General features: G+C 29.9%; 1 protein-coding gene across 5 annotated transcripts in view; it reads left to right on the forward strand.

Moving 5' to 3' along the window:
* LOC134685590 (DENN domain-containing protein 2C-like) overlaps positions 1 to 18,411 on the forward strand; it is a 35,754-nt gene that overhangs the window by 7,768 nt on the left and 9,575 nt on the right. For 2 of the 5 annotated variants that reach the window (XM_063545418.1, XM_063545420.1), the window contains 11 exons: positions 825 to 962; positions 1,725 to 1,824; positions 4,385 to 4,461; positions 5,783 to 5,923; positions 8,796 to 8,846; positions 9,647 to 9,664; positions 12,627 to 12,712; positions 14,508 to 14,577; positions 15,164 to 15,241; positions 15,887 to 16,006; positions 16,577 to 16,639. In XM_063545418.1, the coding sequence (XP_063401488.1) occupies positions 825 to 962; positions 1,725 to 1,824; positions 4,385 to 4,461; positions 5,783 to 5,923; positions 8,796 to 8,846; positions 9,647 to 9,664; positions 12,627 to 12,712; positions 14,508 to 14,577; positions 15,164 to 15,241; positions 15,887 to 16,006; positions 16,577 to 16,639 (942 nt within the window). The remainder of the gene's footprint in view (positions 1 to 824; positions 963 to 1,724; positions 1,825 to 4,384; positions 4,462 to 5,782; positions 5,924 to 8,795; positions 8,847 to 9,646; positions 9,665 to 12,626; positions 12,713 to 14,507; positions 14,578 to 15,163; positions 15,242 to 15,886; positions 16,007 to 16,576; positions 16,640 to 18,411) is intronic. The other 3 variants (XM_063545419.1, XM_063545421.1, XM_063545422.1) reach the window with 3 other exon arrangements.

The following is an 18,411-nucleotide window of genomic DNA, read 5'->3' on the forward strand; positions in this document are numbered from 1 at the left end:
TACATATACATGTTTAAAATGTTTAATGGCAACATAACTACACACTTAAGAAGGGAATCTGATTGGTTCATATATTTTCAATAGTATTATTGTCTAAAACTTAGTGGCAACAAACATCAAAAGTATCAACTGTGTTATCTTCTAAAATTAAGTGACAACTAACCTCTGAAATATCAACATGTACAGTATAAATGTATTTTAAATACACAAGCTAATATATATACTGATATAATTGTTCATTTGTAAACTGTAAAAAAATGCTGCCAAAACATGTAAAATGCGTAAACATCCAAATTGAATATTATTTTTTTGTTGGTTTATTGAATAGCTATTTTACGAAACTTGCTATAATTTTAGTAAGACAGTAACACATGTAACAGAGTATTGAGTGTTTGTTAAATAAATTGAAACCTTCATCCTGTTTCAACTTATTTTATTGTTGGTCAATATTTGTGCAACATGCACTTTCGTTTCCTTGATTTGAAATACATTTTTAATGTAGTTTTAAGTAAGATTTTCAATATACAATGTATATTTTAACATTAACAGAGACAAAAATCATGAATTGAAAATGATAGCAGAATTTTTGTGTGGACTATGTTTAAAGTCTTAAAAAATAAGCACATGAAGCATTTGGTTCAACTTATATATTAAAGACAGTAACACATTTACATTACATGCATTATAGTGATCTGAAGTCAGTTTGTTTAAAAAAAAATAAAAAAAACCCATTTTAATGATAAGATGATTATATGCTTTGAAATTTAATATGGTTATCCATGAAATGAGAAAAGGGATTTTATTTTTTGTTGATTTATTTACAGGAAGCCAGACCTATAAGTCAAGCAGTGAGATGCAAGCTGGGAAACTTGAGGAAGAGAATATTCAGTCCGGACACTCACCACTTAACTAAAGATAGAAAAGAATTTGACATTTCAAAGAATAAGAAGAAACTCCAAAGTGTATGTAACATTGCTGATGGCATATATAATTACTTTATTACCTTCTGACTATATGGTAGAAAAGTACAAGATTGTGTTGAGTCAAATTAAAATCAAAAGCACACACATTCTGGGATACAAAATTCCAAATGAAGTATGACAATTATATAAGAAATGTAGTTCAATAGTAGAAGTATTCACGAGAAAAAAACCTAAATGTATTATGAATACTTTGGATCTCTAATCTACATGTACCCAATATCACATTTATGATTAAACTAATGTTTAAGTTAAAAATAATTATTATTCTCATTTCATTTTTCAATCAACAACCTACTGGGTCAGGTAGATAGATATACTTACACTTATATGTATATATTTTGTAAGCCAGGGGTTGTTACAACATTTCCAAAATACGAATACATTCACAAATGGAGAATAACTGCCTTTTTATCACAGAATCCAATATAAAGAATTTAACAAATAATTTTATTGCTTTAATTTAAGACTGTCATGGTTGCTGTCTACTGTACATATATAGACACACTGCATGTCCCCAAAACCACAATCATAATCATGATAAATAAATCAAGGAAAAAACACAAAACCATGACAAAAACAAAACAAACATAAAAACAGCATAGAAAACTCAAAGACTGGTTGATTATTATTTAGAATAATGTTTTAGGGTGAGATACAATATTAATGTAAGATTTACTTTAATCTACTTAAATATCTTTATCAATATTTAAGAGAAAAAATGTGTTGACTTTGTTCTTGCAGGTTAAAATGAAGATCAATATAGCGTTTGCAATTATGAGGAAAGCAAAGAAAACAGAAAATGAGGACCATGAAGGATCTCAGAGTCCTGAATTAGGTTCTTGTAAGTCACCGTACTTAAGAATAAAGATATATGGATATAGAAAGATGTGGTATGAGTGCTAATGAGACAACTCCCCACCTAAGTCACAATTTATAAAAGTAAACCATTATAAGTCAAGGTATGGTCTTAAACACGGGCGCAGGACATTTGAGCGCCACATTAGAGCCCATTTAAGCGCCGGATTAATCTGCTCACCTGTATTTTCGATAGTTCCGTGCAACTAAAATGGGTTAAAATTATGGCACTCAAATGTCCTCTGTCACTTCAACACAGAGCCTTGGCTCACACAGATGTCTTCAATTATCAATGAGGTAACAATCTAACACAAGTTTAAGTTTACATGTATTCTGAAGTTGAATACTTGTGCCAACCAGGGATGGCAATCTATTAAATCTTAAAATCTCAGCTTTAAACATATGTTAAATCCCAAAGACCAAAGATATGAAATAAGAAGGACAGATACCCACTAGGACAACCTAGTTTTGATTGGTTGTAGATCAATTTTACATTTAAAAAAACCCAGGTATTTGATAAACTACTTGAAGGAATTATTTTTATTTTACATAAATGGTGATTGTAGACTCATCAGAAAACAATGGTAACAGTTTTTTTATTTATTTGTTTCGAGATATAAGCTATAAGAAATTTAAAGAAATGATTTATTATTTATAGGAAAAACCATAAAATAATCAGCAGAAATATTAAACATATCAGCATTTTCTTATTACTGTAAATTCAGAAATTAATGCGAGATTTTTATTATTGCTAAAAATGCGACTGAGTTGTAAACGCAATAATTTAAACTCGCACTTTGAAATATTTTATATGAATTTAACAGAATTTTTCTCAAACTGGTCAAACGTAAAATCGCATTTAAGTCTAAAATGACAAAATCGCAATAATAAATGCACGCAATAATTTCTGAATTTACAGTAACTAAATTATTAGTTCTGTGAATTGATATTAAAATTTTTCATAGCATTGATAAACATGATAAATGAATAAAATTTTAAAGGGTGCTAGGCTGCAATTAACTCCTCAGCAACCATTGGCAATTGTGTTTGTTTTTAAGGTATATATCTGGCTGAATAATTATGAAAAATGGTAATTTTCTGTATATTTTTTTTATATATATAGAATGATGTAGCTTACAACACTGTTGTTCTAAAGCAAATAATTAGTGTGAATTTGCATATTCAAAACTACTAGTAAGAGAATTAAATTTTGGATCAATGTACTATGATAAAACACCACAATTTACTTTTGAATATTCTGTTTGACTTGATATGGGTAATGAAGTAATAAAATGAAAGTTAATTCAATAAAGTCCTTCAATAACACAAAATCTTTGCTATTTGAAGACTCATGCATGTTGAGGAATTATTTAGAGCACAACCATAACCCAAAAAGAAATTTATGTAACAAGTATATTTTTGATCTTGTTATTTATTTTTTATTCACTGTCATTATTCATGTTATTGGGTAATTCTTGTGCTCTAGGTTTAATTAACAAAATATTTCTGCAGTATGTCAGTTTTTTGTTTATTTTAACAAACAAAACTTTATAACATCACTTTAATGCATCCCATTGAAAGCATTCATTCTATAAGCTTATATTCACATTTAATATAGGCCTGTTTCTGAAGTTTTTAAAACTCAAATAATCATGTTAATAAGTATCTAACATTTTTTTTTTTTTCCCCATGAATTTGCATGAACTTTTAAGGAATGACTGTAATATTTTTTCTGTCTATGAAGAAATAATATAAAAATGTGGTGCACACTGAATAACGTGCATAGCGGGTTATTTAACCGTGTGCAGCATGTTTTTTTTTATATTATTTCGAATAGACTGACATAATATTACAGTTATTTCTTATAAATTAAATCTAAATTCCATTTTAAACTGTAAATCACGAAAAAACTGTGTTGACCTCATGGTCACATGACAAAATTGTGTCAATAATATGATAAATAAAACGACGTCAGCCAAAAAGAAAATGTGTTACATCCAAAATTAAATTATTTCAGTATAATTTAAGATAATTTTTTTATTATCCAGAGCTTGTTACAAAATGGTCTAAATACTGACATGTAAGATTGGGAAGGATGGCTCTTCATAACAGGTTCTAAAGAAACAAAAAAAGATCACAAAGGGCAAAAGATAAAAATTTACAGGAGTTGTTCACTACATACCAACTTATTTTTCTCAGAGAATTCTTTTTTTTGTATTTTGTATTTATGTTGTTTGAGATTAATAGATATGTTGGATGTAAGTTAATGCAATAGTAACCTAAATACATCTAGAGGTCAAAACACAGTCTTCATCAATAGACAACTGAATATAAAATATATCAATCTCTAAATCACACTATATATCTAAGAGTGATGTATTCTTATGAGAAAAGTCAAAACTTTAAACTTTTTTTTCTTCTCACAAAAATTGTGTATACAAATTGCTAGCAAATATTTGCAGGTCTCTCAGTATTTGTATACTTGATTTAGATTGGAGAATATTTAGAAAAAGAATATTTAAATTTTCCTCAAATTATAATTTCAGTGGAATCTGACAGTTTGGTAGATGAAAAAGAAATTGAAAAGAGAAAAGATTATTGTAGTATTGTTAGGAGAAATACAGTTAGTATATATACAATGTACCTTTGGTTTGTATCAAACACAGAAAGAGAGCATAGATAATGATTTCTCTAATTCTTTGTCAATTTATCCCTTTCTGCACCCATTGTAAAAAAAAAATTAATCAACGTGTGGTTCATTTGATTTCAGTTCTTCATTGGTTTAAATCCGATGATGACGTCCAATTTTTTAGCTTTCCTCTGAATTTCCTCTTGTGACGGCATGAAAAAAGGAGACCATGTCTGATGACGTCACATAGAAAGAACAATATTTCAAAAAGAAGGAATGCGTTTGCCTGCATAATGTATGAAAATCATTAGAGAAACAGATTCTATCTCTGCATCTCCTGTAATACGATATTTAACCACTCTTGACAATTAAATTTTAAATATTTAAAACGCTCAGTGAGCCTCACGTTTTAAATTTGAAAATTTAACTGTCTCGAGTGGATAAATATTGTATCACACTCGATGTGGTAGAATCTATATGTATATGTCATATGAAATATTAATTTGGTTTTAATAGTTTATGGTACAGAGCATGAACAATCGTTAAATTTTTGCTTTCTGTTTTTGTTACTGTTTAGACTGGCAGTTGCAGTAATTCATTTTCATTTACCCTAAAAATTTTGTTTAAATGATGGGAGACTTAAAATTCATAAAAAAATAAAAGAGTGAAAAATAAACTTAGCTACTAAACAGGAACCATGTTCAGTCACAGTATCATATATAGAAAACATAAACAAAGATCATATTTTTCATGAGGAGGAATGTCATTGTGAAAACAAAAAAGAGATACATTCAATATAATCTCAAATACAGATGTTTAGCATGTATGAAATTCATGCTTTCTGGACAGCAAAGAGCTCAAGAAACAATTCCAAAAGGTGTTTAAAAATTTATTACCTACTAAATGCACTCTAAATTCTGTTTCCTGTCAGAACTACTCAATAGTATACATGTATAACTTGCAAATAAGGGATTCCTCATTGTTTATAAATACAAATTTACAAGAACTTTGCTTTGGTTGAGAAAAAACAAAATGATAGACATATTCCTTCAAAAATACCTAAGTATCATAAATATAAAAAAGAAGATGTGGTATGATTGCCATGAGAAAACTATCCACAAAAAGACCAAAATGACACAGACATTAACAACTATAGGTCTCTGTACGGCCTTCAACAATGAGCAAAGCCCATACCGCATAGTCAGCTATAAAAGGCCCCGATAAGACAATGCAAAACAATTCAAATGTTTATTTAGATTAAACAATTGTAAAGTGACTGACATTTTAAGTTTTCCCAATAATGTTTTAATTACAGGCCAAGAAGAGAAAAGACAACAAACAAGCCCAGTCAGTAGCCTATCCTCAGTTGTTTGACTTTGCCTTGATCGTAGGTCTTGAGCCTGTCTCTGAAGAAGGAGGATACAGGCCGTATATTATATACAAATTTCCTGAACAGGTATAAATACTGCAAGTCCTTTAAAAGATTTTCACAGTTTAAATTCAGAGGTTGTAACTGATACATTTTATTGCTTGCACAGATTATTTTACCAATGAAAAGTTTCTGCTTATTTTAATTTTTTAGCTTTTCCCATCACTTTGCGTCTGTCGTTGTCCGTCATCGTCCGTCGTCGTTGTTATCTTTTACAAAAATCTTCTTATCTGAAACTGCTGGGCCAAATTAAACCAAACGTGGCCACAATCACCATTGGGTTATCTAGTTTAAAAAATGTGTCTGGTGACCAGGCCAACCAACCAAGATGGCCACCATGGCTAAAAATAGAACATATGGGTAAAATGCAGTTTTTGGCTTATAACTCAAAAACCAAAGCACTTAGAGCAAATCTGACATGGGGTAATATTGTTTATCAGTTCAACATCTATATGCCCTGAAATTTTCAGATGAATCGCACAACCTGTTGTTGGGTTGCTGTCCCTGAATCGGTAATTTTAAGGAAATTTTTCTTATTTTGGTTATTATCTGGAATATTATTATAGATAGAGATAAACTGTAAACAGCAATAATGTTCAGCAAAGTAAGATTTACTAATAAGTCAAATGACCGAAATGGTCAATTGACCCCCTAAGGAGTTATAGTCCTTTATAGTCAATTTTTAACAATTTTCATAAAATTTGTAAATTTTGATTAACATTTTCCACTGAAACTACTGGGCCAGGTTCATTATAGATAGAGATAATTGTAAGCAGCAAGACGGTTTAGTAAAGTAAGATGTACAAACACATCACCATCCCCAAAACACAATTTTGTCATGAATCCATCTGCTTCCTTTGTTTAATATTCACATAGACCAAGGTGAGCGACACAGGCTCTTTAGAGCCTCTTGTTTCTCTCATCATTAGCTTGGTATTTAAACCTATACTCAAGTGTTATATTTAAAATATAATACAGGAATGAAGTGTTACTTCCAGGCCTAAAACAAAAGCTGTGTACTTTCTGTTTTGACTTTAAGTCAGAGAAAGGGAAAAGGTATTTTTTTGTGAAAATCAATTGCATTGAAATAATGATTTTAAAGAAAAAAACATTTTGTTGAATGTTTGTGATAATGTTTTCTATATACCATGCCATTAGCGTCATCTCTTTTTTACATTGTTGAACATTATGAATTTGAAAAAAACTGTTTCAGTGACAGTTTGGTCAAATTTTTATTAGCTTTTTATGAGCTTTTTATGAGCTTTTCTCATCACTTGGCGTCCGTCGTCGTCCGTCGTCCGGCGTCGTTAACTTTTACAAAAATCTTCTCCTCTGAAACTGCTGGGCCAAATTAAACCAAACTTGGCCACAATCATCATTGAGGTATCTAGTTTAAAAATTGTGTCCGGTGACCCTCCCAACCAACCAAGATGGCTGCCATGGCTAAAAATAGAACATAGGGGTCAAATGCAGTTTTGGCTTATAACTCAAAAACTAAAGCATTTAGAGCAAATCTGACATGGGGTAAAATTGTTAATCAGGTCAAGATCTATCTGCCCTGTAATTTTCAGATGAATCGGACAACCCATTGTTGAGTTGCTGCCCCTGAATTAGTAATTTTAAGGAAATTTTGCTGTTTTTTGGTTATTATCTTGAATATTATTATAGATAGAGATAAACTGTAAACAGCAATTATGTTCAGCAAAGTAAGATTTACAAATAAGTCAACATGACTGAAATTGTCAGTTGACTCCTTTAAGAGTTATTGCCCTTTATAGTCAAGTTTTAACCATTTTTTCGTAAATCTTAGTAATCTTTTACAAAAATCTTCTCCTCTGAAACTACTGGGCCAAGTTAATTATAGATAGAGATAATTGTAAGCAGCTAGAATGTTCAGTAAATTAAGATGTACAAACACATCACCATCACCAAAACACAATTTTGTCATGAATCAATCTGCGTCCTTTGTTTAATATTCACATAGACCAAGGTGAGCGACACAGGCTCTTTAGAGCCTCTAGTTGTCTGTAGCTGCAGCTCTAATTGAATACTAATATATTTTGATATTTTAACTGGAGATAGATATAGATAAAGTAAAACTTATCATTTATTGCCAAATGCTCACTGGGTATTTCACTCAATGAAAAATTAGCTATACAAGCTTTTAAGGAAACTTTTTTTTACAAATGATAATGTATAAAGGTATATTCATTTGACTTGAAACAATAAATTTGAAGATGAATGAAAATAAATTAAAAATATAATTTCTGTGTGTTAGGATTAAATCAAAACCATAGAGGTCTGTCAGCAGGAAAAACCTGTCAGCATTATTTCTGATCTTTATCCTTTTTAAAGTCATAGATGCATGAGATAGTTAATATCATGTTTCTTCAACTTTGTTACATAATTTTGTAGATTTTTAAAAAGTTTTCACTTTTTTTAAGAAGCAAGATTTTAACTTTTAGTACATGTAATTATTTTTTTTACAAATGATAATGTATAAAGGTATATTCATTTGACTTGAAACAATAAATTTGAAGATGAATGAAAATAAATTAAAAATATAATTTCCGTGTGTTAGGATTAAATCAAAACCATAGAGGTCTGTCAGCAGGAAAAACCTGTCAGCATTATTTCTGATCTTTATCCTTTTTAAAGTCATAGATGCATGAGATAGTTAATATCATGTTTCTTCAACTTTGTTACATAATTTTGTAGATTTTTAAAAAGTTTTCACTTTTTTTAAGAAGCAAGATTTTAACTTTTAGTACATGTTATTAATAATATTTGAAGAAAAGTTATATTTATTACCAAGGCAAAAAAAAAAGTTTTTTTTTTAAATGGCAGCTTTTCATAAACATGTATTCTTTTACATTTTGTTTATTCTTACTACTGAAAGAGGAACATCAAAATAACTAAAAATGGTCAATTGATATTCTGTTCTTGTGGGGTAAGTCAAATCATGTTCTTGTTTGGTAAGTTAAATTATGTGCATGTTGTTTATTTGATTTCTAAGTTATCAATAAAAACTGAGCACCTCTAGTGTTATTTCTATGACACAGCCACCAGATCATAAAATGCATCTAGATAAATCACTGTTCAGAGTTGAGTTAAAATGACACTATATTGTGAATTTCATGCATGTATGTAAAGCATATTTGTCAGTTTATTATTTTACATATTTGTTGTTTCAAATTGTCATATTTGTAACTGCTGATGGTCTTTTGTAGTTATTGAAAGCATAGTTGTATTGTCATAGTACAATGAATTTCTTCAAATGTATGTACTGTGGATTCATCAGTATTCGTTGGATACTAATTTTTGTGGATTTCATGGGTTCATTTAAATGTTCAACAAGTTACAAATTTTCTTAAGGAATGTATGCAGACCAAGAATTTAGATATCCACCAATATGCAAGATTTTCTCAATCCACGGAAATTGGTACCCACGAAAATAAAAGAATCCACAGTATAATGTTAATATGTTAATATATTGTTTAAGAACTATAAAAGATAGAGACTTTTAATAGCAAAAATATACGAGAAGACAAAACTTATATACTTCATGTATATAGAAGTTATTGGGCCTTATTGCCCTTGAATGACATTTTTTTACCCAATTTTTGTATTTTAACAAAAAGTTTTGACATGATTTTAGTAGGTATATGTATCATAATCTAAAAGCAGTATAAAAACAAAGTTATATTTTGCTGAAAGGGAGCATTATTGTTTGAATTTAAATGATTTCAGCCTGCGAGAGATGGAAAGGTAAATTTAGATATATTTTTTTTAAGTTAGCATAAAACCTGCATCCATATAAATCCTTATTTACTCAGGAAATATAGATAAACAAGAGGTTATCTCCCTTGTTTATAAATATGTATTGATGAAATATTTTTGCATTTATGGTGAAAGAATAACCAACTTGCATGACAATGGGAACTGATTAATATTTTATCACTGTTTATTTTTTATTTGTGTATTTCTGTTTTTCCAAATATAAAAGGAGTTTTTAGATTTATTCTTTGTATATTTTAAATGACCATAAGTTGTTCATTTTTATACCCCCGCTTTAAAAAAGGGGGAGTATACTGTTTTACCTCTGTCTGTCCGTCAGCCCGTCCGTCAGTCAGTCAGTCCCATGAAACTTTCGTCACATTTTTCTCAGGAACTACAATACAAGGATTTCTGAAATTTGGTTTCAGGGTTTATCTAAGACAGCTATACTGTGTGATGCGTTTTCAGATTGATCACCTGACAACTTCCTGTTTACCGAACACTTGTATGATTTTACACATGATAGCCAAGTTGAAAATTTTCGTCACTTTTTTTTCAGGAACTACAATACAAGGATTTCTGAAATTTGGTTTCAGGATTTATCTAAGTCAGCTATACCTTGTGATGCGTTTTCAGATTGATCACTTGACAATTTCCTGTTTACCGAACACTTGTATGATTTTACACATGATAGCCAAGTTGAAAATGTTCGTCACATTTTTCTCAGGAACTACAATACAAGGATTTCTGAAATTTGATTTCAGGATTTATCTAAGTCAGCTATACCGTGTGATGCATTTTCAGATTGATCACTTGACAACTTCCTGTTTACCGAACACTTGTATGATTTTACACATGATAGCCAAGTTGAAAATTTTCGTCACATTTTTCTCAGGAACTACAATACAAGGATTTCTGAAATTTGGTTTCTGGATTTATCTAAGTCAGCTATACCGTGTGATGCGTTTTCAGATTGATCACTCAACAACTTCCTGTTTACCAAACACTTGTATGATTTTACACATGATAGCCAAGTTGAAAATTTTCGTCACATTTTTCTCAGGAACTACAATACAAGGATTTCTGAAATTTGGTTTCAGGATTTATATAACTCAGCTATACTGTGTGATGCGTTTTCAGATTGATCACTTGACAACTTCCTGTCTACCGAACACTTGCATATTTTAACACTATTAATATTATCCACTTGCGGCGGGGGTATCATCAGTGAGCAGTAGCTCACAGTTTCACTTGTTGTATTGTTCAAGCCCATATGATAACTGAGCAGTAAGTGGGAATAGAAGAATGTTAGCCGGACATTAAAAAACTTTTGCAAACTCAAGTCTGTATTAACCCAGTAAAATAAAATTTACATCAGCTACATAATCCTTTTAGTTACATGTTTGATTTTACCAGTAATTATAACCCCCCTTTCAAATAAGGTGGGTATACTGTTTTACCTCTGTCTGTCAGTCCGTCCGTCCGTCAGTCAGTCAGTCCGTCCCATGAAACTTTCGTCACATTTTTCTCAGGAACTACACATCCACCCTTTCTGTAATTTTGTATCAACATTTATATATGTCAGCCATACTGTGTGATGGGTTTTCAGATTCATCATTCATCAACTTCCTGTTTACCGAACACTTGTATGATTTTACACATGATAGCCAAGTTGAAAATTTTTCGTCACATTTTTCTCAGGAACTACAATACAAGGATTTCTGAAATTTGGTTTCAGGATTTATATAAGTCAGCTATACCGTGTGATGCGTTTTCAGATTCATCACTCGACAACTTCCTGCTTACCGAACACTTACATATTTTTACACTATTAATATTATCCACTTGCGGCGGGGGTATCATCAGTGAGCAGTAGCTCGCAGTTTCACTTGTTTTTACTTGTTTAACATTGTATTAATTAAACCCTTGAAGATTATTATATATCTTATTATGACAATTTAATAATTAAAGGTGCATGTGGAGATAAAGCTCAGCCTAGGTAATGGCACAATAAAATTTGATTTTGCATGATAAAAACCTTTGCATATGATTTAAGAATGAGGCTACTAATTGTTCAGATCTGACTAATTAACCCGTTTTTAGCGAGGTACAAGCAAAGACTTATGTTCAAGAGTAAAGGGCCACCTTTTTGTTTCACCAAATTTTATTAATAAATCAGCACTCCAGATTTACATTGAACATATAAATAATTGAAGTGTTTTAATTGCTAGAATTGTAAGCATGGTATTGTATAAGATGTAGAAAAATAGTACTTATTTAATATCAGGAGTATTTATCCATGTATCATACAATATGTTATATTATTGTAGTTAAGAGAGACTTTTTAGTCTTATTTTTAACTCACCTGGCTAATAAAGTCCTCTTTGGTCCACTTGGAAACTCCTAAATCATTTTTTCATATGAAGCTACTGAAACTATTTAATCAAAACTGGCAACCTTTAAGATGTCATATCACATGGTTTTGCCAACAATGAAGATGATTATTAGTCGGTTAAACAGCTCTTAAGAGCTCATGTTCTTTGTTATTATGTATATATATATGCAACCCAACTTAAAAAAAAAGATTACTATATTTAACTGCAAATAAAACATAAATAAGGAAGAATCTAGTTTTGAACCATCAGATCTTAAACTGATAGGGTAAAAAAATTAAGAATTATTTTGAACATTAGCAAGAAATCAGATTGTCTCGTACATTGATTAAAATTATTTTATATAATTTGTAAAATTCTTTTTCACTAAAGTACATTCTCAAAAATCCAAGTGATGTTTTCAGGTCAGGTACAGCTTATTTAGTTACATTTAAATAACACATGTGAAGGGTATAAAAGCTGGCAATGTATGAACACTTTTGACCAAAAAGTAAAAAATTGAAAAGTCCAATCAAACAGTACGGTGATTGTTTCAATTTTCTTTTTTTTGTGTATTCCAGATAGAGAGTAATATCTCCATTCCCCAGTTCTGTTTTCCTGATGCATTAGAATTTGATGTAAAAACAGCTTCTCCTGCAGCACCAAGGTTTGTCAAATTGTTTTAGTGGGAGAGTTGACTAATTATTATATCATATTAAGTAATTGCTATATCAACTAAGTACTGATAGTTCATAGTGATACAGTCTATAGGTTGCCTCAGTGATCAAGTGGTAGCATGCTTGTCTTGAGTGAACCGGCAAAATCTATTCGTGGTAAGGCCAAACCAAAGACTTCAAAATTGTTGGGTTTTTGCTGCTTTGATGCTTAACATTTGGCACTTGGGAACAAGAGCAAAGATAGGTCAGCTTGACATCAAAATTGTGAGTCATGGTTTGATAGATGATGTGCATTCCTGTTTTAAAACTGGTACTTATGAATAAGCTCTTCAAATTCTGACTAAGCATGTTTGTCTACAACCCAGTTTTCATATTCAAATCACATTAACTTCTTGATGGTCTGATAGTGATATGCATGTCACATACGCCACAACTAGACATTAAACAAGAATCGAACTAAAGATACATAATAGTTATATGTGTCATGGTGTGTTATTTGGCTTAAATTTGTGTTAGTGTTATTTTGGATAAAAATATGTTTTATTTTATGAAAGGACATTAAATGTTAGTATTTTGTAAAAGTTTTAATTAATCTGTATTATTAATTTTACCTATGCTGTGGCATTAGTACTCGGAATGTCACAGTTTGCTCAAAGCACTTAATTTTGAAAGACTAATTGTAATTAGCATATGTCACTTGGAAAGTTTATGTTTTTTATCAAAGTTTTATCAAAACATTATAGGATTAGGCTTTGTTAATTAATGTATATTTTTTGTTAATGAGAGTAATATTTACATGTCGAGTCATATTGATTTATATTTGGTTTTAATATAAATAGCGTTGTAAAATTTAGGAAAATCAGTCACCTTTCGGAAACCAAACCTTTCACTTCTTAAGTCTATTATACTGGTACTGTAGGACTGTCGATCAGTCTACCAGTTGACTTTGTAGTGTTTAGACAAAAATGTATTTTTTGACTCACATTTTATTTTTGAGAATTTTTAAGATCTTAGTCAGTGTTTCGGAAGCGTAACCTCACACTTCTCATGTCATTATACTGGCCCTATAAGACTGTCTACCAGTCTACCAGTTGACTGTGTAGTGTGAGACTAAATTTATCTCTGACTCATAAATTTAACTTTAGAAAATACTTTGGAGAAACTTTTATTTTGAGACTTTTATATTTTGAAATTGAGATTAAGTATACATTTTATGATTTAGTAATTTTGGCATTTAGTTTATATCTTACATTTTAAGGAGAAATAGTTTTACTTTGGATCTGATATTTAGATTTGATACTTTGTACTTTAATTAGATTATTATTATTATTTGGAATTGGTTACTAATTGATTTGTTATCATCATTCGTTTAAATTGTTACAGTAATTAAATTATGAAAACCTTCCTTGCGTTTTAGCTATGCCTATCAGAACATTAAGTCTAGCGATAGACTGACCCCCTGTCCCTTGGTTCCAGCACATACGAGTTAGCTCCCCCTTTTCTAATAGTGCTCTGGAGCGGACCTTGGTGACATATGGCCAATAAAGGGCACAGGTCAATATATTATAGACCAATAAGAGTAAACAAAAACATAGTTTTATGTAGTGATTTTGCTGTAATGAACAAATGATTATACTCTTAAATTGACAATTTTGACTTTATTTTGTTTAATAGCTCTATAATAACTTCAGATAATATAAAATTGAGAATGGAAATGGGGAATTTGTCAAAATATAGTTTGTCGATGATGTGGTAAGCATTTTAGTAAAGTTGTTTTATTTGCAGTGAGTCTTTTTCCTTTGTACTGACCACCTTTGATGGACAACATGTATATGGATACTGTAAAAGACTTGTGGTAGGTTATTTTTGCTTTAATTGGTCCTCATGTAAAATGTCAGATAAAAAATTGAAAAATATCATGTTTTTGTTAACATTTGACACAAAAAAAAATAATCCAAACTTAGCTGAAATTGTTTTATTTAAATATGCTGATAAAAGTTACAATTTAGAGTTATTTTGTAAGATGACTGAATACAAACATTAATTAATGCATACTTAATCTCAGACCAAAAGTGCCTGAACAGAATCGACACAATCACCAGAATCAGATTTACCTGAGGGAGTAACATCTAAGTGTTGATACTTACAAAATTTATAAACCAATGATTAATCATTGTTTTACGAGTGGAGTATGAACAGAGTTAAAATAGTTTCTGGACATATTATTTAAGGTTTATCTTATTTCATAATTACAGTTTAAAAGTAGAACTTATTTATGCATAGCAAGATTTTGGATGTCCATATTGGCTTATGTAATCACATTTTTTTTAAACAAAAAGATGTGTATGTTTTCTCAAGAAAAAAATAGAAAATAATTAGGTAGGTTGGTTAGATTTATTCATAAAAGTTGGAGATGACAATATATACTATTTTTATTTCAGCCTATCGACACACCAGCTGGATTACCGGAGGTTATTTGTATTGTTAGTCCTGTAGATGCTTTTTCAATGTATAATGATGTAAGATAAAGAATATTTTTTTATTTTTCTATGTTTCTGTGTTGTTTTTTAAGTTATATATATCGTTGATTAGTGTTTAATGTCTTACACAGGTGCTTTATCCTGAGTATGCTGGATGGTCATATTTTAAGTAATAATAAATAAGAGAATAAATTGATTGTAATACTTGTCATACAGAAATGAACTGTGAAAATGTGCAACAATATATAACCTTATAAATATTGTACATGTCGTACATTGTTTATGAATTCTCCAAATTTAGAATAAATAACTACATTATGAATTTTAAATCTTCTCAAATGTCTTGAAGTAGCATATTTCTATAAAAATATGTTTGATGTTTAATATTTTAAGTTTTTATTAGTATTATGCAAAATATAATAATTTACTTAAGAAATAGGATATTTGTCACATTTCAGAATCTATAGACCAAATATCATTTTCCATGTTATAACCCCAGAATGAAACATGTTTTTTTTTTTTACTTTTTTAGCAAATGAGATAGTTTTGAGTCTATGCTCTAGAAAATTTTACCTTGAATACTGCAGATTCAAGAATTGACACAAGAGGGATATTTGCGATTATATTGATATATAATAGTTTATTTTTGAAGGTATATTATGTACTTGTTTACTTTATTTCTAGTTGTTGGATGAAATTGAAGACAAAAGACAACTATCTTTGACCATGGCAAAAGAGTTGATTGTAGCAGCTTTTGGTAGACCCTTACCAGAACCAGGAAAGATGGTCCATGTCAGGACATTGGTATGAAATCTCAACTCATAGGTTTTAAGATAGCTCCTAAAACAGATCTTTAGTCATTGTTTTTAAATTCTTGTCTGGGAGTCATGGGGAACCTTTTGTTACTCTATTAATAAGTGGTAGTTCAGCATATCTGTAAATTTTACTAATAAAAAATGATGACCTTAAGCCATATTGGTGAGGAGGTTTATCTTTTGTGCATTGCTATTAAGAATCATTGTTTCTAGTTTGGTTTAGTTTTGATAAACATTTAGAAACAGTTACTTAATTTATTACTTTGATTTATAAGATTAGAATACAAGAACTATATGTCTTGTTCCTATTTTAAAGATGTAAATAAGTTAATCAGAATTATATTTCTTACTTTTACATTTAGAATGAGAATTGGGAAACATGAACTATATTCCTTGCTTTTTTTCTTAGGATGAGAATTGGGAAACCAGAACTAAATATTGCTTGCTTGCTTCTTTTTTTAAAGATGGGAATTGGAAATCAAGAACTATATATATTTTGCTTTCTATTTTAGGATGAGAATAAGGAATCATGAAATATATTTCTTGTTTCTATTTTTAGGATGAGAATTGGGAAACAGGAACTATATTTCTTGCCAGACCTTCTGATGACAGAGTTGATAATGTAAGTAAAATGAAGATAAACGTTTTGTAAATAGTTAAAAGATATATTTATGGAAAAAGCATATTCAAATAATGCTTCTTTTTTATTTAGAATTTGAATAAAAAGGGATAACTTTATGTCTCCCCTTTCAATAATTCATTTTAACTGGTCAGCTAATGTCCATATAAAGTACAGTGTGTTATTTTAAGTTAGAAATATAAATTAATGAATAAGATTGGGAAAATGGGTCAAATAAACTACAATCCAATTTTATTCTTTAGGTCATGCTTCTTTCTTTCTTCCAAACTTATATATACCAATAATTTTATAGTTTACTTTTGGATGCATATATATATTTTTATAATCTGTTCATTACTATATATCATAGATGATAAGAGTGAGTACTTTTTTTTTTACATATATATGTGCATGATTTATTTCAATTCACGCTTGTGTTACTATAATTATGTCGATTGAGTTAAAAAAAAAAAAAAAAATTTTTTAACACCAACAGTAATATTGTAAGATTGCAAACCTATGACCTCACATTATATATTGCAACTTGCTTAATTTAGCTGCATTTTGTCAATATAAGAAATAGTTACATTTTGAGACATTGATCAAGGACATGATTTTAGCAATAATTTTAAGGTGTTTTACATGTTGGCATGTTCTTTGATTACTTGGACTGGTAATAATTTCACATATTCTTACAATATTTTAACACAATGTAATGCTCCATGAAGACTGGCTACTTTTGAATGTTTATGATTATTAGATTAGATGTTTCATAGTTCTGGGACTTTAATCCAAAAAATCTTGTACATCTTAAAACACTTTGAGCATGCATTCTCTCACAGATCTATTTATACTTTAATGTAAGGTTTTGACTTTCAATGCATTGCAAGGTTTTAAAATAGGCAAACAATTTTTCAAATTTTATGATATTCAGGTAAGTCATTTGTTTAAATTTTTGTTGTTGTAAATAAGGCATTTTTCATGTAACTGTGTAATAATAATTCATGTATGCAATTTGTTTCTCTAAATTAATTGCAAAAAGCTATTACATGCTTTCCATTCCCTATTAATGCCTTCATTGTATACATACATTGTTAATAAAGTGTACACACTCATTTTACTTTTTATATATCTAGAAAAAAAAGGTGGTCGTCGTCCAAATACATTTAATTTTTGTACAATTACTTTAGTAAAAGTAAATACATGAAATTTTAACACAAAGTTTATGACCACAAAGAAAGTTAAGGATTGATTTCGGGTAGGTGAAAATAAAAATCAGGTGAGGGGGAAAAGGACAGGGGGGGGGGGGGGGGGGGGGTAAAAAGAAATTGGGAAGTAATTTTTTTCAATACAAATTTCAGAAATTAAAAGGAAAATTTCTCCAAATATTTTATTTAGGGGGGGGAGAGGTTAAATCACAACAGTATAGTGTATTGCACAAAAGAAAAAAATAGAATATAAACTCAAATCATCTAACAAATACTAAGTTCTTTCACTACAGTATTCTGTGTCAGAAACCTATTATGCGTCAAATATTCAATTACAATCCAAATTCAGACCTGTATCAAGCACCAATATTGTGTTCATTTTTGCCCCAACTGTTCAGGGTTGGAAATCTGCTGCAGTCGTATCCAGCTGGGTTTGGTGAAGCAATTTATTCAAGATATGGGAGATCTTGCATCAAAGAAATCATCTTTGGTAAAAATTAGATTCATAATTTCTGATTTATTCTTTATCAGGAGTTAAGCTATCCAAATATTATGTGAAGACTTTGT

This window comes from Mytilus trossulus, chromosome 9, assembly GCF_036588685.1.
Source record: "Mytilus trossulus isolate FHL-02 chromosome 9, PNRI_Mtr1.1.1.hap1, whole genome shotgun sequence".
Taxonomy (NCBI): Eukaryota; Metazoa; Mollusca; class Bivalvia; order Mytilida; family Mytilidae; genus Mytilus; species Mytilus trossulus.